Source organism: Galeopterus variegatus, unplaced genomic scaffold (assembly GCF_000696425.1).
Source record: "Galeopterus variegatus unplaced genomic scaffold, G_variegatus-3.0.2 Scaffold15253, whole genome shotgun sequence".
Lineage (NCBI taxonomy): Eukaryota > Metazoa > Chordata > Mammalia > Dermoptera > Cynocephalidae > Galeopterus > Galeopterus variegatus.
The window spans coordinates 378-21950 of NW_007741364.1; the positions used below are offsets into that span (position 1 = coordinate 378).

At 41.6% G+C, this 21573-nt stretch overlaps 1 protein-coding gene across 1 annotated transcript in view; it reads right to left on the reverse strand.

Annotated features, from left to right (window-relative positions):
* Positions 1 to 2578: 2578 nt before the first annotated feature.
* Positions 2579 to 21573, reverse strand: part of LOC103582208 (CASP8 and FADD-like apoptosis regulator) — a 22515-nt gene continuing 3520 nt past the window's right edge. The window contains exons 3-6 of the mRNA XM_008563866.1: positions 8384 to 8795; positions 5859 to 5964; positions 4215 to 4350; positions 2579 to 3346 (exon numbers count right to left, since the gene is read on the reverse strand). Coding sequence (XP_008562088.1) covers positions 3231 to 3346; positions 4215 to 4350; positions 5859 to 5964; positions 8384 to 8745 — 720 coding nt within the window. The 5' untranslated portion in view covers positions 8746 to 8795 and the 3' untranslated portion in view covers positions 2579 to 3230. The remainder of the gene's footprint in view (positions 3347 to 4214; positions 4351 to 5858; positions 5965 to 8383; positions 8796 to 21573) is intronic.

The window sequence follows — 21573 nt, forward strand, 5'->3', positions numbered from 1 at the left end:
TGGAGAGCTTAATAGAATATGTAGACAAAGGACATGGCCAACTCCAAAAATGCAACGGTTTGTAATTGGATTATCAAGTGTTTATAAAGAATAAATATAAAGAAAAGCTGATCTTACTTTTAACGGCAAGTTTTCGCACAAGTCTTTGTTCTTTACTTCTCCCATTCTGGACCTTCAAATATAAGGAATAAGGTCACACTCCCTGGTAGTTTTTCAGAGGCACACTATATTACACATCTTTAAATATCTCAATAGGAAACTTACCCAGGGAAAAAAATCACCTTTACAGTTAAATTATCTAAAGAAGAATAGCAAGAAATGTTAACTCCATAAATTCCATATTATATTGCCAAGGAACAAGGCAACTCTTTTTAAAAGAAAAAATACGGGCCGGCCCGGTGGCGCACTGGAGAGTGCGCTGCTTGGGAGAGCAGCAGTGCTCCCGCCGAGGGTTCGGATCCCATGTGGAAACCGGTTCCCGCTCACTGGCTGAGCGCAGTGCGGACGCAACACCGAGGGTTGCGATCCCATTGCCGGTCCCCGGTACGGGCGCGACACCGAGGGTTGCGATCCTGTTACCGGTCAGTAAAAAAGACAAAAAGGAGAAAAAAAAAAAAAAGGAAAAAATACCATGTAAGTGTAAATATGCTAAACTAGCATATTAGAATGTTTCAAAACAGCTCAATAAAACCAGATGTTACAGTATAGTATAGTTGTTGCTACAGTGTCAAGTTAGAATAAACCGTTAGAACATGAGATTAACATTCAACCTGTTCCTTTAACACAGGGGCAAAGTACAGTATGGTTAAGAGTGGAAGATCTAGGTCAGATAAACCTGATTCTGCTGTTTACTAGATAAGTAACTTTGAGCAAGTTATTTAACCTCTCTGTTTCTTCATCTGCAAAATGAGGATAATAATAGTACCTACCTTATAGATTTTTTTGTAACGATTAAATATACACAAAGCACTCAGCACAGTGCCAAGCACACAGAAGTACTTAATACATGCCCACTTATTGCTTTTATATAATTGCCTAGCTACACATAAGCCACAAATGGGCCTGAATCTTGATAATTCAGAGTGCTTGATTATCAAACACTCTTGATAAACCACTTCTGAGGGCTAGAGTGGGATTAATCAGAGAATGAAAGATTGAACAGACCCTTTCTCTTCTCAGATGACCAGGTCCTGTGTATGGTACACATACCACATATTGTCAAACATCTGATATGCTCAGCTTTCAAATGAGCTCTCGTGGGAAGCTATGCTAGCCAAAAGAGAGAAGTACACTATCCGTTAAACCGTATCTGTCACTAAGTCTGTGTCTCTAAATTAAAGAAAAACACGTAAGTTGCTTTTTTCACCAACAATCAGTGACTTAGCCAGAGGCTGCTCATATTAGATAAGATAGTGGTCCCCTATGTGGCTGTGTATTCACTTTTACATACTATTAAAGAAAAAAAAAAATCAAATCAAAGCTAGATTTTAAAAGCATTATATTGCAGAGTCATACAACTTTTTTATTCTGCAATATCTTGGTATCTTATGTCACTTAATGCCACTGTAACTTCTGAAGCACTTTTGAAGCCTTGTATGAGTTAACATCTAAGTACTCAGCTCCTACATTTTTGAAGAAAGTCACCAAATTCATACACCATAGTGCCTGCTTACCAAATGAATGAATGATCAGGGTCACATATTAAATACAGCAAATTTAAGGAGAAATCGATACATAAAGCATATAGCTTCCCAATAGACTACAAAGGCAATGAGTATGCCTACCTTTATTTACAAAATATAAACAATAGAAAAAATATGACAGGTTTTTAACTAAGAATGACAGTATAGTTTACAGTAAACAGACAATAGCAGAGAAAGCTCAGAAAATCTGGATTTGAATCCTAAATCTGCTTTGTCTCATGAGTTGGTATCATGAGACTCAGAAGGACAAAAGAAAGCACATTCTATTCCTAAAAAAAATGAAAGATATATCTAAGCTATGGATGTCTAGTACATGGTTTATTAGATACATCGTGGTGTAGTAGAAGGAGCAAGGGCTGCGCCCTGTTCTGCCAGTAGTTAGAAGGGGAAAATCACTTAATGTGTTTTAGGCCTAAGTCTCCTGACTTTGCTCAATGAAGGGGTTGGACAGTATAATCCCTAACATTCATTTTAGCGTTTCAATTCTACTGCTCATTGGTATCTCTTACAGCTCATATTGTCCATGAAACTATTTATATTCTTTTGAAAGCGTTTATAATTTAACCATAGAATTGCACTCCAGTCTAAATCCTCACTACAAATTCCACATACCTTTATACAGGGATGAGGACAATATTACACCAAGATTTAACTTTTGAAGATAAAAGATTAACCAAAGAACAAGATGAGTACAAGGACAAATACAACATGATACCTTGTACTACCTCCTACTAATACAACCACCACAAGTGACTATGTGTTATTTATGTTCATAAGCCTCCCCTCCCAAAAAAATCTTTTGTTCATCCATCAGTAAAGAAAACTTCTGCTGAAATCATTAAAATAAGCTCAGTAAAAAGCAAATGCACAGAGGGGTAAGTACAAGGATATTTATTTTACAACATTGCGGTAACAAAATATTGGAAACAATCTAAATGCATATCAACAATTATCACATTACAATACATCTAGAAAATGGAGCCATGTATGATCATTCAAAATAATAATTAAACAGGAAGTTCCATATGAATCATGTGGGCAAATTTCCAATAATGTCCAGAGCACAACAATGGGCATAGTGTGCTACCATTTGTACAAAATCTAAACAATGAAATATTATATGTTCACGTACTATCTCTATAAGGTAACAGAAGAAATGTCAATAACAGCTGCCTCTGGAGAAAGGAACTGGTAGTCAATATTATAGGGGTAACAAGAAAATATATTTTTAATACATGTTGAATTTTTTGTCAAGAGGTATGTCCTATCTATTTTTATTTAAGAAGTTACATTTTCAAAGGAACAATGAAAAAATGTCCCAACTATATATACAGATATACATGCAAACATACACAGAAAAGAAACTAGAGGAAATACACCAAAATATTATCAGCTGTTGTCTTTAGGTAGTGGGATATGGGTGACATATTTTTTAAAAAAAGACATTTCTATCACAATTTTTTCAGATATTAAATAATATATGTGCAGTGAGAATATGTATATTTTTCTCAAAGCTCTGAAACTTTTTCATGCTGGTATTCCACATGGTTGCTCCAGACTCACCCTTAAGTTATATGAAGGATCCTTGAGACTCAAGTTTGGGAGAGAGGCTTGGAGAGCATTCACGTAACTTGTTCCTGAGCCTTGAAGTATAAAAGCAGAAGAGTGGTACTGAGTTAAGATTTATAAATTATTATGAAATGAATTTTCAACAGTGGCTCAGCCCAAGGTCAATCACTGTCTTTCAAAATACCTTAAACTTTCCAGCCGCCTTATTGAACTCAGAGTATCATATCAGAAGACCCTTCCACCAAAAGTCACATAGAACGAATTAAAAATGCTACTCCTGTTCTTGATCTTTTATCAGTCATCTAGAGTGTGTGACAGCAGAAGAGTGCTCTATCAATCAGTGGGCCTCAGCCATGCCCTTTAGGCTGTGACTCTATGGTGGCAGTGAACTGTTAACAGGGCCCAAGCTGAGGCTGAGGTTAAAAGACGATGGGGGATGGGTGGTGCGAGAGAGAAAGCCAGTGTGAGTCTGGTCCCCTTTATGAAGGCAGAAATTGGAGGTGCCCTTTTCCATGAGGAGGTTTTGTGAAGCTTGGGACACACATAGGGCAGCTATGGGACTCCAGTGACAACAACCAGAGTTGGATGATGGCTGTCAGGCCAAATACTGGAGCAACTGGTAGGGTTCCACATACTCTCAAAAGCCCTGAATGTAACAACCCTGCCAGTCCGTGCAGAAAGTGTGGGTACAGACTCTTTCTTAAAGGACAGAAGGGTAAGAATTGCTTGATGGCATTTTGCAGAGGGCTGAGACTCTGTGGTCACGAATATGGGGTGATGGAGTCAACAGATATAAAGGATATGATCTCTAGCGCAGGCTAGAGGGGGCTACGGACATTCAGGTTCCATTCCGTCTACCTATCCAACAAATTAATCGTTACCAATCATACCTACTGTGCACAGGGTACTTGCTTTAGACCACTGAGAGGCCAAAGTTCTTACCAGATTGCTTGTATTTCTGGATTTTTGTCTTTAGGTCTATTCTGTGAATGTTCTTCAGGCATTTTTCTAATAAATCCAATTGATCTGGAGCAATCAGATTTAGTTTCTCCAATTCAATCACAAGATCCAAGAAACTCTAAAAGAACCACCACCAAGAAACAAATGTCAGTAGAGCTGAGTAATAAGCCACAAATGCAAACCCCAGGCCATGTGATTTATAACAGCAAGAAAATGTGACAAGACAAGCCCTTTCAGTGACCTTCGGTGATCCTAAATTAGACACCTGTCAGGAACAAATTACGCTCCTGAATTTTACTCATCAAAGAGGTGATAGTAAGTCTTTTGGTCATCAAATTGTTCATAGGTTGGGGATAGACACATGGTCATTTTGTATCATCAGGAAGCACTGTGAAAGAGCAGGCCTACAATTAAAACGCTCCTGAGTTAATTCTCTTCTGAAAGGCCAGGCTGGTGTTATACTGAAAAACTCTAAGCGCTTCCCTGAAAAAAGGAGAGAGAGAAAGTAGCTGGAAGAAAGGCTTTATGAGAAAAATCCCAATGATACAGTTTTAAAGTTCCTAAAAAATTTCCATCAATGCTGGACAATGCGACTCATTCTTACTCAGAGGATTATGGATAGGTAAAATGAAAAGGTTTGGGTATTTTGCTATTCATTTTCATTGGGCCACAGGGATTGTGAAAGAACTATATTTCAGAAACAGGCACTGCTTTTATTTCCTCCATGTTTACATTTGGTTACTGAACTGCTATCTTTGTTTTTAAAAATAACAATCCTAATTAAATATATGTAAATGACTAGGAGAGAAGATGCTTAGGTAAAACCAAAAAAGAGTTCTATTTTTTGTTTTCTTTCTCATTTTCAGTTTGATGATAGGAGCGTAAGTCACCCCATATTCCCAGATTTCAGATATGAAACCACAATCATTAAGCAGCATGAAATTCTCAAGCAATGACTTCTGAGAGTTCTTTGAGGCAGCCAATCACCCTGAGGACCTATTGTCATAGACTAGAGACCCAAACTCTTCTTGGCCTGTGCTTAGATCAGCAGTACCATGGAGGGCCAACTGGAATTTAAATACTCTTCCAGCAATCACAACATCCTTGAGATCTTCGTTCTACCTGGTTTTCAACCCCAAATCTCTACTTTTGCCATTTCCCACATATGTCAGTCACAAGGACCGTCCTCCACACACAGCCTAAAGACCCCACTCTGACCTTGAGCTAGCTGAGGAGAAACAGACAAAAGTAAGAGACCAAGATGAGAGTGGACTAGCATGTCCCACCTGTTTCCACTCAGTACAAGCAGATGGGACTTCCTGACCCTCCCACACAATCTGACAAACCAGGGGAGAAACTGATATATATGTCAGGCCTATGAAGTTTACAAAAATAAGGATAAAATCCAAGGATAAAAGAAACACCCATGGCCACACCGGAAGATATTATCACCTTATATCTTCTCAATTCATAAGCCAATTCTCTTTCCCTTCCATGTTATTACAAAAAAACCCACCTCAGATGTCTGACTCCCACTAATATGGCAGCAGACTGCCTGCTTCCCTCTCTACATCCTGTAAGGAGCAGCCCCCAACTTCTGATAGGCTCTTGGGAACATGAACTCACCTTATCCTTGGCTATCTTGCCTCGGCCTGTGTAATCCCTCATGAGGAAAATTAATGAAGACACGTCAGATTCATCCAAATCCTCGCCAATCTCTGTCATCAGCACTCTGTAAACCAGACAAGTTTCAGATACCAGTCCTAATGAGAACTCCAAGAACCCATGCCTGCCCTATGCCAATAATAGGTTAAAAGACTAGTTCTTGCTCCCATGTGCATGTGTCCCCTCCATAAAACAGAAAGCCTAGATCACCCCAGGAAGACATCTTAAGGGGACTCAAAAAGGAAACTCATTCTTTCCTCTGTTTTCAGTACGAGACGTTACCTCTCTTTCCAACTAACAGCTCTGAAAACAACTTAGAGAATGAAACTTCCCTAAAGAATCCCCTAGATCCCCCAGAAGTTACAGTGAAATGAGTTAAGAACCTAAATGACTAACATGAAACACAAAAATAGAATTCAAAGTGGCTTTGTCTTCTCTGTTTCACAAGTTCCCAGGTGATATTGATCCAGGGACCATACTTTGAGCTGCAAGATTCTAAAGGAAAGAAATACCTGTGATATCCTGGCCCACTTCTGAACTCAAAGGGTACAGGTATCTGGATCATAGGGTTTCTGACCTTAGATGTCTTTGTCCTGACTCACTCACCTCTGCTTCAGCTGGATCTACCATCACACTTTATCGGGGCTCCTAGGACACCTTGTGGCTATCATTATTACCATGATGTTGTCATCACTACTTAGAAGTCTATTTTCCCAGCTAGATCCTCAGATTCTTTTGTTTTTTGTTTTGTTTTGTTTTGTTTTGTTTTTTGGCAGCAGGCTGGTACAGGGATCTGAACCCTTGACCTTGGTGTTACAACACCACACTCTAACCAACTGAGCTAACCAGCCAGATCAACTCTCAGATTCTTGAGAGTTCATTTTGCCCTAAAGCTTATCAAAACAGCTGGCACATGCCCACTGAAGAGGTATATAAATGAATCTAGCACTCCTCTTCAACTGCCAAGCTTCTCTTCCCAGAGGGCCTGAAGGACGATCTCCACTCACCATAGAAAGGAAATGGGAAATGGAGAGAGGACCCTAACCTACTCACTGAAACCCAGTCAGTGCCTCCCAAAAAGTCTGAAGATGACTGACCTTTTATGGTGGTTGGATAGGTGGAAGATGACCAAGTTGTTATCAACAATGATACTAATCCCTTACATCTGTAGCATGCTTCACAGATAGTAAATGATCACAACTGATGCTGTGAAGTTGGGTATTATTATTTGCTTTACAAGTAGGAAAACAAAGGCCCAGCCAATGTTAGTGACTGGCTCAGCCTACATGGCCCATAACTGGTAGGTCTGAGGCTTGAAACAGGCCTTCCAGCCTCAAGTCTCACACACTTTCCAAAGTCCACACTGCTTTCAGCTCTGTCTAGTATAGTTTTTTGGTAATATGCGTCATCTCCAAATATACGAGAGTACTTTAAAAAGTTCATGAAAAAATAGGTTTAAGGGGCTGGCGATTAGCTCACTTGGTTAGAGTGTGGTACTGACAACACCCAAGGTCAAGGGTTCAGATCCCCATACCGGTCAGCTGCTGCCAAAAAACAAAACAAACAAACAAAAAAAAGAATTAAAAGATAATACGAATCTTTCCATGAACTTTTCTTGTGTGTGTGGCTGGCTAGTAAGGGGATCTGAACCCTTGACCTTGGTGTTATCCACACCATACTCTGAGTGAGCTAACAGGCCAGCTCAACCATGAACTTTCTGAAGTACCCTCATACATTATCGATATAACAAAAGGCTGATGGTCTGGAGAAAAAGGAAACACCAATTTAAGGTTATAAGTTCTCTTCCTTTCCCCAGAAAACCAGCATTTCCAGTGGCTTCTGTGCCCCTTTGAGCCATCAAGATAGCGTCATATGAACAGGAGAACTGAACGACTCAAAGGCTCTCTGAACTAAAAGGAACTCCAGTGGCCCTCTCTTAACTGACAGGGCCTGCAGGTAATTAATTGAAGAGATGTTCAATTTGGGCTTCCCAGAGCCTCTGAGGGCAGGGACCACAGGAAGGGAGTCTGCCCTGCGAAGTTTCCGCAGCAGGGGAAAGACCGACAGGGATTCGGAAGGGATCACGGAGTTCTACAAAGGCAGGAAGATTATTGTCATACTTGTTATTTCCTTTCTCAGTACCCGAAATTTCCAAAGACTGATAACAGCGAGAAACCAACTCTGACAGAAGCTGGCAAAAATTACTAACTCGTAGTCGTTCCTGTCTTTCTTCATTTCTTGTCATTCTGTCCTTCAGGCAAACACATACCAATCTGTCCTTTTCACTTTCATTATGATCTTCTACCCAATTCTTTTAAGCAAGCACATTTTATGAATTCAAAGGCTTCAAAGGAATGAAGTGGGATCAGTGGACAGAGAAAGTAATATGGCTGCTCTTCTTACCATCCTGTTTCTATTGCTCAGCAGAGTCTATACCATCTCACTCCCTCCCACCAGTTCAGCCTTGAGAAGAGCTGATGAATTACCTATAGTCCGAAACAAGGTGAGGGTGCCTGAGCAGGTGGGCCTCTACTGCTGTTTTGTCCATCTTCAAGATCCGCTTGAGCAGGTCAAACCGCCTCACTCTGTAGAGCAGCTCAGCCAAGGCCACAGCAGACAGCTTACCTCTCTCATTCAAAACATCCAGAAGGTCCCTGACATTAGGTGGAACCACGTCTGCAGCAACATCCCGGCAAAGAAAAAGAAGCATCTCCTTCTCATCTTTGTCAAGTGCCTCTTCAACCTCATGGATAACCTCAGCAGACATCATGCACAGTGTCCTTCCAAGGAACTGTTGTAATAAAGCTCCAGTCCAGTTAACAGAAAGCCATGAAGCTGTCAAATTCATTTCTGAAGGCTTTCTTCATTTCCTTCAGAATCCTTTCCAATGGAGGAGTTCTGTAGTTAAAAGGGATTTTTTAAAAAGTTCTCTTATCAAGATAACTTACACCTAAGATTCAAAGTATAGACTCTTCTTTTCTTGCTGGTCTGCCTAACCTAGTAGATTAAATTCCTATTGTTAAGTCTACACAAAGTGAAAAATCAAGACTAACCCCAAAACCAAAAGAGACAGAGTAGAAAACCTACATTTGAAAGGAAGTGAAACTAGAGACAAAATTATTTCCCAAAAAATCCCACATGCTTTATCAGAATGTAAAGCATGGTAAGGGGAAAATCACAACTAGGGAATTAATGACTCAACTACAGTGAACGACCTCAGTGAAACAAAGGGGAAAAGCCCAATGACTAGGCATGCTGACTAGACTAGAGAAACTTGTCAAAGGGGTTAACATCCACTTGCAGGGACCTCACCCAGCTGGGCTCGAACAAATGTGGGGTCTTGGCAAAACAGACCCTCTCTGCAGGGTATCATAAACAATGGAAAAAAGAGGTTTCTGTCTCTACTCCATCCCTTTTTTCCAGTATTGTAAGTTGAGGCATGTTACAATAAAAACACATAAATAGAAAATTTTTTTATTAAAAAAAGGGGAAAAATTATGTTAGAAGATAGAAATGGGGTAGAGAGATAGAGAATTTAATGCAAATATGCAGGCCAGAAGGGCCTAAACAGATTTCAGAAGCTTGTTCCTGAGCTTCCTGGCCATCAAAGCAAAAAGGGATACATAGGAAGTTAAACAGTTCTTGCTATCCAAGAGAAGAAAAGCAAAACAGATTCTTAGAGGAAGCACAGTTTTCCTAGAGTTCCAGAGTTCCCCATCACAGGAAATATTAATGAGTTCTCTAGTGTCTGAAAGTACTCAAATTACATTTAAAGTTACTAAACACTTCACTGAAGTAATAAAGTTACATTTATTTTAAATTTTATTTCATTTTTTGGCAGCTGGCCAGTACAGGGCTCGAACCGATGACCTTCATGTTCTAAGGCTGTGCTCTAACCAACTGAGCTAACTGGACAGCCCCTTTTTTAAATTTTAAATATTTTATTTTAAAATAGATCATTCATTCATACCTTTTACATTGTCCTTCCACAATCTAAATGGGTGATGAGCTCTTACTAAAAACAGACCTTTTTCTCTGATGTATACTTGCTAATAAGTATTGGTGTGGCTATGCCAATCCCATGCCCATTCGTCCGATGGGCCATAAAAATCATATACATTGTATATTGACAAAATAAAAATTTTAAAAAAAAAAAAGAACCTCTGCACAATGCACTGCACTTTACAGCATGTATCACAGCTTGTAATTATTTTTGTTTGTGATGATATGATTATTAAATTAATCAAGCACCACAAAAAAAAAAAAATCATAGAAAATAGAATTAAAAGATAATAGGAATCCTTCCAGAATTTTTTGAGGACTCCTCATGAATATATATACACACACATACATACATATATATGTATGCACATACACATATACAGTAAAAATATTAAAACATGCATAGTAATAGTAAATACTAAATTCAGAACAGTGTTTTTCATTAAGGGATGAAGGAAATGTGACTAGATAAGTATGCAGAGGGGAAATGACCAAATTTATATTTTATTTCATAAGCTGGGTGACACACATGCAAATACTAAAATAAATATATCTCATACCACATTCTCTGACTACAGTACAATAAAATTACAAAACAATGATAGGTCAAAAGGAAACCTTACAGGTTTGGAAACTGAAAATGAATTTCTATCTCCTATGCACTCAGCCTATACCAGTTCAGATAACTAGTACTGTATAAAAGAAATACAGGCATGAAAAAAAAAAAAAAAACCCACTACATGCAAAACTATCTCATAGCATAGTATTTTAAATGCTTTTAGAGCTTCCTTGGTATATATGTAGACAAACTTTAGAACAAGAAAGCCTAAATAAAGGCTGCCCAAAGTTATCCTCAAAAAGAACAGGTCAGATTTTAGAGTTCTTTAGAGTCCTGTGAAAGGACCTGTGCCCATCAGTGACCAACCCCACCTGTCTGAACAGCCTGGCTTGGCACTCCACTCACCTGCTCTGAAGAATCACTTCTCTTCACCTCACTCAGGTGAGGAGCAAAAGGGCCTTCCAGGCCCAATTCTTTTTCTTCCCTGCTTTCAAGTACCTAATCTCCCTGACTGATCAATATTCCATTAGTATCATTTCACCCTTCTGTTTTAAGCTATTTACCTTCCTTACCCAGACAAAACTGACATCAGCGTGTTTTCTAGAATGTTGAAGGACTTCCCCTTAACTCTCCTCACAGGAGAGTTAACTCTCCTCACAGGTATATTCTAATTTAATGACTACATCTCCCCTTCTTTTCCACACCCTCACAAAATCTCCACTGTGGTACAAACTGTCCCTGACTTTGACAAACACAGCAACTAAAACCTAAGACCAGTTCCAGTTTCATTTCTTTGGTAGAAGTCACAAAACCATTGTCAATGATTCTTTTTAAATGCCAATCAAAGCTTATATTAAGCTTTGTCACCAGAGTTAGTTTCCACAACACTGGCTAACAGAAAAAGCAGAAGGTTCTAGCAGAACACTCCAGGCATTTTTGGTACAGTTAATTCTGGTACAGTTGGCTCTGCACATCTGCGGGTTCAAGCATCTGAGTATTCAACAACCGCAAATCGAAAATATTCAAGGAAAAAAACAACAAAAACAATCCAACAATAAAAATTTTAAAACAATACAATATAACAACTATTTGCACAGGATTTACATTACATTAGGTATTAAAAATACTTATAGATGATTTAAAGTATATGAGAGGATGTGTGTAGATTACATGCAAATACTACACCACTTTTATCAGGGACTTGGGTGTCCACGGATTTTCTATCCTCCAGGGTCCTGGAACCAATCCCCCATGGATACCAAGGGATGACTGTACTTACACAAGTGCTGGAAGGGCTGACAGAAGGGGCTCTAGGCTGGGCTACTAGCAAAGACTCCTAGGCTCCCAGAATGACCTGGCCTGAACCAGGGCAGTGGAGAATTGGTAGGCCACCACTAAGAGTACTGAGCTCAAAGAATATCCTGTCATAGTAGAGACCCAGAGATCAGAAGGCGGCCCTACCACCTGAAAAGCAGGTAACTGGACATTGTAACGCTGTCCCCCAAACCCCACATCACCACCACCATGCTTGCCAGCCAAAAAACTAAGAAAAGCAGCAAAGTATTGGCCTCCACCCACTTCTGTTTGCAAATCTGGCCTGAATGCATCTAACTGGCAGAATTTAATTCACATCCTAGCTGTAAGAGTCTAGGAAATGCAGTTTGTAGTATTCCACCCTCTAGACAGAGATGAGAATGAGTTCTGAGCACCAACTGACCTTGGCCACCACAGGATATTCCATGAGAGCATTTATTTCTTCTTTGTGGTTAAATCCTCTGTACAGACTCCAGTACCTAACTCATAGTTAGCACTCACTCAGTATTTTTTGAATGAATGAATGGAATTTCACAAGATACTACCAGGTAATGCTTCACTTATTTTTCTCTCCAGACCAAACCCAGAACATATGCTACAACATCTGGCCGGCACCCTCAATTCTCTCGCCTTTTTGACCACTAGCCCAATGATATCTTGAGTAATCAACTGGTCTTGGTTTGCCCAGGACTTTCTAGCTTTAGCATCAAGCTCCTGCATCCCAGGAAACCCCTCAGTCCCAGACAAACCAGGATAGTGGGTCACCCCAGGACCCCAGCCTTGGACAGGGAGCCTCCCCTATTCATATACCTTGAGTAGCAAGTAGTTCTGAAGGGAGGGAGAAAAGATCACACACATGCAAAGTGACACCACCACACCCTTGTTTCCACCCTCTGCTGGGATTCTCCTGCTGCTCAGCTCCTTCTCCACACCCTTCAGGGAGAGCTCCACCCTTCACTGCTTTCTTCCATCCTGACACCATCCACTGGTGTCATTTCTCATCAGATGACACTGCCATCTATCAGACGTGAGCTCCTGCAACCTTCCACCTTTCTTCTGCCCCAGCTGGCACCTCCTGTCCCTCAGCTTGCCCGGAGCCAACCCCTCCCTATGTGCCCTCCTGTCTCCACTGAGCCCCTGCTGTTTCATCAGCCTCCCTCTATCCCAGGGACCGCTCCCTTCAGCTCGTAAACATGTTCAAGTGTCTTCTACCTTAACAAATAAATAAAACAAAAGTCCCTTAAGCCTGATGTCCCCTCGACCAGGCATCCTTTCATTTTATTTCCTTTCACATGAAGCTGGGACTTTGTAAAGGAACAGCGTGCACTCAGGGCTTCAAGTTCTTTGACTTCAATTCACTCCTCAACATGCCTCCACCAGATCCCTCCACACCACCACCTTCTCCAACACAGTGACCTCAGTGCCAAGCCAGACTGGAATCTGAAGTCAAAGGAAAAATCGGTAATACCAATGCTGTCCTTATTTAAACTTTGGTATTTTGTTCACTATAGATTTTTGGCAGTTATGTCGACTTTTTAAAATATTGTGTCAAATACTATTTACCTTGAGTACTGAGTTTTTGAGCACCCCCTTAAATGTTGTGAGGCAAGCGCCTCCCCTGCCTCACCCTGGTATCCCTACCCAGATGATACTGCTCTTGTCCAGGGCTCGGTGACCTTTGAGAGGGCATTTAGAAGTCCTCTTTCATCTGACCACTCTACCCCACTTGATGCTGCTAATTAATCCCTCCTTGAAATTCTTCTCCCTTGGTTGACCTTACACTGTATTCTACCCAGTCCCTCTCTTACCTTTGCCCTCCCCCCTCAGCAACTGCTCCTTAAATTCCGGTGTTCCCTAGCATCCTTCTTTCACCCAGACTTGTCCCCCTGGCCTTTCTGTGCCACCTGCCTCTGACCTCACCCTCTTCAAATCTCACTCCTATTGGAATAAACCTTCTGAAGTTCAAGCCTGAACTAAGTCACTTTCCTAATTCCAGCCTTTCAGTGGTTCCTCATCTCCCTGCAATGGGAGATGCATTTTCTTTGCATTCAAGGCCCCTCATGGTCCAGTGTCTGCCCTCATCTCTCATCATACATTCGGCTTCAACCAAACCTCAACAAAGAGTTCCTTCCCATGCCTTTGTGCTTTTGCCTAGATTACCCTCTTCCACTTACCTGCCTAGCAAAACTCCTCTCAGCCTTCAGGGCCAGTTGAACTATCTCCTATTGTATAAAGCTTTTTTGGGAAGAGCCTACACAGATTTGGTCAGTAACTCCTTTGTACCACCACTGTACTGCATACAAACCTCTATTAAAGCACTGAACACAACTCCCCGGCACCCAGCATTAGCCCTAATAGGTGCTAGTAAAATGTGGTTAACTTTAAGAAGTTAAGTTCTTAATCCTTCTCACAGAATGTCAACTTTGCCCCCAAACCATCTGGTATCCAAAGCACATAATGTTCCCTGTAATCAGTAGCACAGCAGCCAGCACGAATGGTTAGCCTCTCCAGAGACATACGTAACATTCCATTCTCTGTACTCCTTCTCCACTTGAAGCAAGGTCATGTCTAATGAGCCACAGCATGAAAGCAAATGTAATTTCTCAGCAACCCCACAAAATATGCTGGCTGCAGAAAGCAGCATGCAAACCTGGAACTTTCAGGTGTCTGGGAAGTCCCAGTGAGATAGAAACATGAAGTACTTGAGATAGTCACCTCAGAAGTTTATAAAAAGACAAAGGAGAAGAGGTTGCACAAACCTGGGCAAAATAGAACATCTCACAGAAGTTACGTGCATTCATCCTGAATATAACAGAACCCTCCTCCCTCCTCCATTTGTGCGCAGAACCTGTAGACGCTGGCTGTGTGTCCAGAAATTCAAGCAAAAAAGGATGAACCTACCCTTCCTCCTCCATCTTTAGACATCTCAAACCTAAGATAGTGCATGTAATGCCATTTTATGCCCTCCCCAAAGTATTTAAAATGAGAACGTGTAATAATAAATGTGTAAAAATAAATCATCATGTGATTCTATAACACTGCAGATACATACTCAAACATAGAAGACCATGATCTGAGGCTAAAGCATAAATACATCCCAATTTGGGATGTTACTAACCATTATCATATATCAGTGGCTAAAAACATGCATTAAAAAAATTGTGGGCCAGCCCGGTGGCGCACTGCTACAGTGCGCCGCTTGGGAAGCGTGGTGGCGCTCCCGCCGAGGGTTCGGATTCCACGTACAGCCCAGCCACTCACTGGCTGAGCGAGGTGCGGGAGCAACACCGAGGGTTGCGATCCCGTTGCCGGTCCCGGTCCAGTACGGGCGCAACACTGAGGGTTGCGATCTGTTGCCGGTCACAAAAAAACACAAAAAGGAAAAAAAAAAATTATTTGGAGAGCCAGCCCGTGGCTCACTCGGAAGAGTACGGTGCTGATAACACCAAGGCCACGGGTTCAGATCCCTATATAGGGATGGCCAGTTCGCTCACTGGCTGAGCGTGGTGCTGACAACACCAAGCCAATTGTTAAGATCCCCTTACCGGGCTGAGCCCGTGGCGCACTCAGGAGAGTGCGGCACTGGGAGCGAGGCGACGCTCCTGCTGTGGGTTCGGATCCTATATAGGAATGGCCGGTGTGCTCACTGGCTGAGCGCGGTGTGGGTGACACCACACCAAGGGTTGCGATCCCCTTACTGGTCACGTAAAAAGACAAAAAAAAAAAAAAAAATCCCCTTACCAGTCATCTTTATATAGGGGGAAAAAAATTATTTGGCTTCGCAAGCAGTGCATGTCAATCATAACAAGCAATATTGCCCACAAACAATAGACAATCCCAATTATATGATGACATAAAATTAGAAGTCATATTTTATAAAGTTCTTTGATAAGGCTGCTGAGGTTTGAATGTGTCCACTCTAAAATTCAGGTGCTGCCAATGTGATAGAACTAAGAGGTGAGGCCTTTAAGAGGTGATTAGGCCATGAGGGCTTCTCCCTTGTGAATGGGATTAGGTGACCTTTAATAAAGGGGCTTGATGGACAGAATTCATTTCCTTTTTTGCCCTTCTGCCTTCTGCCACATGAGGACACAGTGTTCCTCTCCTCTGGAAGACACAGAGTTCAAGGCACCATCCTGGAAGCAAAAAGCAGTCATCACCAGATACTGACGCCTTGATCTTGGACATCCCAGTCTCCAGAACTGTGAGAAATAAATTTCTATTCTTTAGAAATTACCCAGTCTGTGGTATTTTGTAATAGCACAAAATGGACTAAGATATAACTGACTTCCCATGACTGTCAGGAAAGCTTCCACAAATTCCAACCTAACATTACTTCCAATAACCTCCCTGGTTCATAGTTGCATATAGGCTGCAGAAAATGAGAGAATGAATCACAGAATGAGAAAGGATATAGATCAAAAGGAGACCAAGAATCATCTAATTGGATAAAGAAACATAAGCAGAGTCACCAGGAACAATAGAGCTAAATCCAGTTGTGGTGGCCTGCTCCACCTTAACCAAAGTTCAATTATGGCTAGAGTGAACTTCACATACATAGCCCAGGCACTAAGAATATCGCCCCACTTCTGCCCAGCCCATAATCTAACTCCAGACAAATAAAAATCTCACTGTTCCCTGGATGGTGTTTTTCTGCCCCAGTGACTTTGCTCAAGCACTTGAGTCCATTTGGAAAGCTCCTTCCTTCCTTTCAGCCTGTCTGTTGAAATTCTATCCTGTCTTTCAAGGTATCTCTTCCATTAGCTTATTTTGATCCACAAATCAGGTCATCTCCTCCTGCTTTGTAGTATTGTTTGAACTCTCTTCTGGCATTTACCTTATTCTATCCTACATAAGAGTTAGTCGGGTACTGTCATGTCTCGACGTCCTTGAGGATAGATAGGCTCTTACTCATCTTCATTATGTTGTGGTAGTCCCTGGCCAGGCCTGCCAAGCTCAGCCCTCTTGGGCTTTGAACAGAGTGGTTATCACTGCACAGCTGCAGCAGGTAGGCACATGTGTAATAACCACTGACCCTTTTATAACCTACAATGAAGCAAGATGGAGCCGGTGGTGTAGCAATATATACTTGGAACCTGGTTATTACATCCAGGAAATACAGCTTGTGAAAGAAAGCTTTTGCAACTGTATGAGATAATGATGCTGTTGTTTTAGGGTGACTTTACAATGCGAATGTAAAAGGCTGGGTAAGCCCCCATGCAGAGCTTCCTGGGAGCTGGCAGGACCTCACCTTGAACAGAGAGAATATATCTCCAACCAAGCTCACCAGACATCTCCTGGCCTTTTAGCAAAAGGTGCAACTCCCAGTACCTTTCACCTTTTACTAAAAATGTATCCTTGGCACTTATCAGAATAAACTGTAATTCCTAAAACTCTTAAGATTTACATGTCAGAGTTTTCATTTTTGCCAAACTTCCAACCCAGTACCAACACTGTGTGTACTGTAGTGTGGTTCTCCTAGGATGAACTCAAAAGTACCTAAAATTTAAAATTTTTTTTCCCCAAGTAGGACATCATCAAAATTACCAAAATCAGGCCAGCCCGGTGGCGCATTCGGTAGAGTGCGGCGCTTGGGAGCGCGGCGGCACTCCCGCCGAGGGTTCGGATCCCATATAGAGACCGGTCCGCTCACTGGTTGAGCGCAGTGCGGGCGCGACACCGAGGGTTGTGATCCCGTTGCCGGTCGCGGTACGGGCGCGACACCGAGGGTTGCGATCCCGTTACCGGTCATGAAAAAAGACGAAAAAAGGAAAAAAAAAAAAAGAACAAAGGACTGTGGCTTCGCCTCACTTTTTCTGAGGTATCCAAACCAAATGATGTCACCCTTAAAGGAAATGGATGTATATCCTCATGTAACAGCAGTCAGAAAGACATGTATTCCTTCTCCTCAAGGCTTTGATCAAAGGAATAAAAAGCAGCTCAAGAAAGAATCCTATCTGTCGAAAAGAATAGCTTAATATCAGTTATGCCACTCTAAAATAAAATATTTAGCAGATATTCTCTGACGGTTATGTAGATAAAACTGGCTTGAATTAAAAATTCAACCTGGGCCTTTCCGGTTAGCTCAGTTGGTTAGAGCACAGCCTTATAATCCCAAGGTAACGGGTTCAGATCCCCGCACCAGCCAGCCGCAAAAAAAAAAATTCAACCTGGCAGATATACTCACTGTTTATACAATGGAGTCTCCAGTAACTAAAGAGACAAGATTGGCCCTTCAGGAGATAGTTCTGTTCAAAATCAGAAGTTGTGCATACACTCTAGAGTAATAGAAGAAGCATCTGACTTACAGTAATAGGGGAGGACTTGATCTCACCTGTCTCAGTACTGGACAAATTATCTAGGCAACAAACCAACAGAGGAACAGTTAATCTATCAGATGGAGAGAACAAATCTATGGTTATTAGAGAGAGGACGGGGTGAGGAAGGGGGAAAGGGCAGAGGAAGAGGGGGAGAGGAAGAGGAGAGATTGGATAAGGGACATAAAGAATAAGTATGATCTGTAACAATGAATATGCTAATAAAAAACTAAAAAAATAACAAAACAGTTGTTCATAACACTGGGGATATAAAACTCAAAATTCTATCTATATAGCATTCTTTTTTCTTATTATGAAAAGCACTAATTGATTATTACAGGAAAATCTGGAAAAAGTAGAAAAGTAGAGAAGAAAATAAAAATTCCCCATTTGCTTCAATCTCATCACCATCCCTGATACATGTTTACCTGTTCCCTAGTTTCTGATCTCTTACCTGGTTCCTCTTGCTAGGTTCTGTGACATTTCTGGTGACTATCTAGGTTAAAGGTATAGACTCATTTTACATTTAAGCTGAATGAGAGCCAGCATGTTTACAGAAAGCCTAGGCAAACTGCAACTGATAAAGATTCTCCAGGGGTACAAGCTTTGTGCTATATATAACTTCCCTGTGCCACCAAAACATTTTATTAATAGCTCCACCAGGGTACTTAGAGCACAGCCTTATAATTATCTGCCGGATTAAAATAACCCATGGGTTAGAGTAGAACTCAAGTATAAAACCCAAACTCTGGGGTTTCAATGGCATACTATGGCCAAGGTTTTGGGCATAACTTTTGCTGTTGCTTCTGTCTTTCCCATCTAGGAAGGGAGCACCAGACAGCAGAGGGAGATCTCCTATATGCTACCATCCTTAGCACTAGCAGGTGTTCAGTAAATGCTGAACAAATTTTTTATTTTTCTTTTTAAATTCAACTCTGAATCAAGTTTTGGTCATTACTACAGAGAATTTGGTTCACTCACTAAATAGTATTCAAGCAAAAGATTTGTCAAGTGCCTACTCTTTAAAATAAAGATCATTGACTTTAAAAACTACTTTTGGAAGTTTCAGGTAAAGTAAAAACAACAACAAAAACAAAAAAAAAAACCCAGACATACAAGTGGTCTTCCAAAAGTTCATAGAAAGATTTGTATTATCTTTTAATTCTATTTTTTGATGAACTTTTGAAGTACCCTCATGTGACTGGAAAGGAAAGATCCAAAGAAGTTCAAGGAAAAAAAAGTATTTCAGAAGTAGATAAGGAAGCTTTGTAAAGTCAGATGACTGAACGAAGTCATTACCTTGGGAAACATTTTAAGTCTTGGAACAAGTAGCTACAAGAGAATTCTTCAATTATAGGAAACTGAAGAACTGAGTTATATAGACACAGATGTAAGTGATGATAGATTTATTTCTGTAAGTGAAGAGTTCCCTGCAGAAGACACAAACCATCTTGAATATGCAGTTGAATGTAGTATCAAATTGGTGGAGCTTAGTTCTTTCACAATAATTACTGAACTACAAAGATGACAACCCAGTATCGAGAATAAGAGGGAAATAACGAAGAAGCTGTTTGTTGCTTTGGTCAGAAACTTAAATGGTCAAATAAAGACAAAGTGGCTAGATGGGGAGACCATTAAAGTAACATAAATACTGAACGAGGTACAAGGTGTGGAAAAAGAAACAATTTTATTTGGAAAGAAAAGATTCAAAAACATATATATTTGTATGTACATGCGGTCAAAAAAGAAATTATTTCTCTAAACCAAGAATTGAAGAGGGAGAAAAAACAATTGAGGCATCTGAAGAAGCAAATGAATGAAATAAATTGCGGATGCACACATTCTCAAAAACACTGATCATTAGAAAAAGAAATCTTTCACTAGAAACGCTGCTTCCAGAGGGGAGTGAAGTTAACATGTGGAAAAGCAAAGCTATTAACAGAACAAACACCAGTTCTGAAATATAGTTTGTAGAAACAGCGTCATACAAAATAAAGGGGGAGAAAAGGTATATAATTTTTTAAAACACTGAAAAGGTTATATTTGAGTGCACATATATCTAAAAAAGACACTAAACTTCAACCTTTGGTATCTCTAGAAATGGACTCCTGGGGGCTTTCTCTATTTACTTGGCATGTATTTTAATCCAGTTAATTATAATACAACTTGACTAAAAAGTTTTTTAAGAAAAAGTATTACAGTACAGAGTGTTAAGTGCAGTGCTGTGTAAGTGCAAAGACAGCCATGAGCATATGGAAAGTGCCGAGGAAGAGCACCGATGGGGGTGGGTTAATCTTCCTAGGGATGATAGGAGCGCAAAATAAAGGAGAGGTAGAGCATTACGACTATAATAATACTGTAGTTAAGTAAAGCATGAATGCCAGTCATTACGTCGCCACCCCATCCCAGCAAACTCCCTACTAGGTCAGTCTGTGAGTGGACCTTGTCTAGACTGCCTTGACTCTAAGTTACCTGTGGAGGTAACTTTGACTGGTCCCCAACCACATTGTGAGGTTATGGGGACAGGAACCAAGTTTAGATCCACCTCTGTGTCCTCAGCACCCAGAACTCTGCTTGGCCCAGAGGAGCTCAGTAAGTGTTGATAGGATTATACCGAATTCAAGGCAAGGAGGCATTTGAGTCCGTAAACACGAATTTAATTAGCCCTTAGGGCTCTACAAAGAAGAAATAATCAGAGTTCACGAGCTTCCCTATCCCCAAACGGAGTCCATTCCTGGGATTTAAAAGAGCGACATGCCTCGGAGTGTTGTGGTTGAGTCCCCAGGAGGCTCGAGGAAGGGACCAAGGGTCGAAAACAGGAGACGCAATCCTTTTCTGCAGGATTGAGGAACAGTACCCTGACGTCCCCGGAGCCCAAGGCACACAAGCCTGGGTGTTGGGGGTCGGGAGCAGTGAAGCGAGCAAGGTTCTCTGCCTACTCACGCAGGAGCAGCTGCCAACTCTTTCCACTGGATCTCTGCACGGAATGACACCCTCCCTCGCCGGACACACTCGGACCTGCCACTCCGGAAAACCAGACTGGGAAATGCTCCCGACAGGACGAGGAACTGGGGCAGAGCGTCGCATGCATCAGGAGGCGGCCTCCCCAGCCCGCGTCCTGTAACCTCTTCCTGCTAAGCCCCTATCCGCCTCCTCCACGCCGCCCTCCAGTTGACCCGCCGCCCACAGGAGGCGTCTGGGTTGGAGAATGTAGTCTGCGGAATTCCCCGTTCCAGCACAGAACAAATTCGCACAGGGCCACGCGCGTCTCTCCAGACGGTAAAATCCCCCTGGTGTGGCCAAAGAGCCCACTCAGCGCTAGGGGGAATTACGTACAGCCCGCGGGCCACCAAGACTGAGTACGGGCGGTTGCTGAGCCCCACCGCTACCCGGGGACGCCCAGGGGGCCAAACCTACTTCCTTAGGCTCCTTGCCAAAGTTCCAAAAGCTGCCCACAACCCCCCCCCCCCCCCCCCCCCCCCGC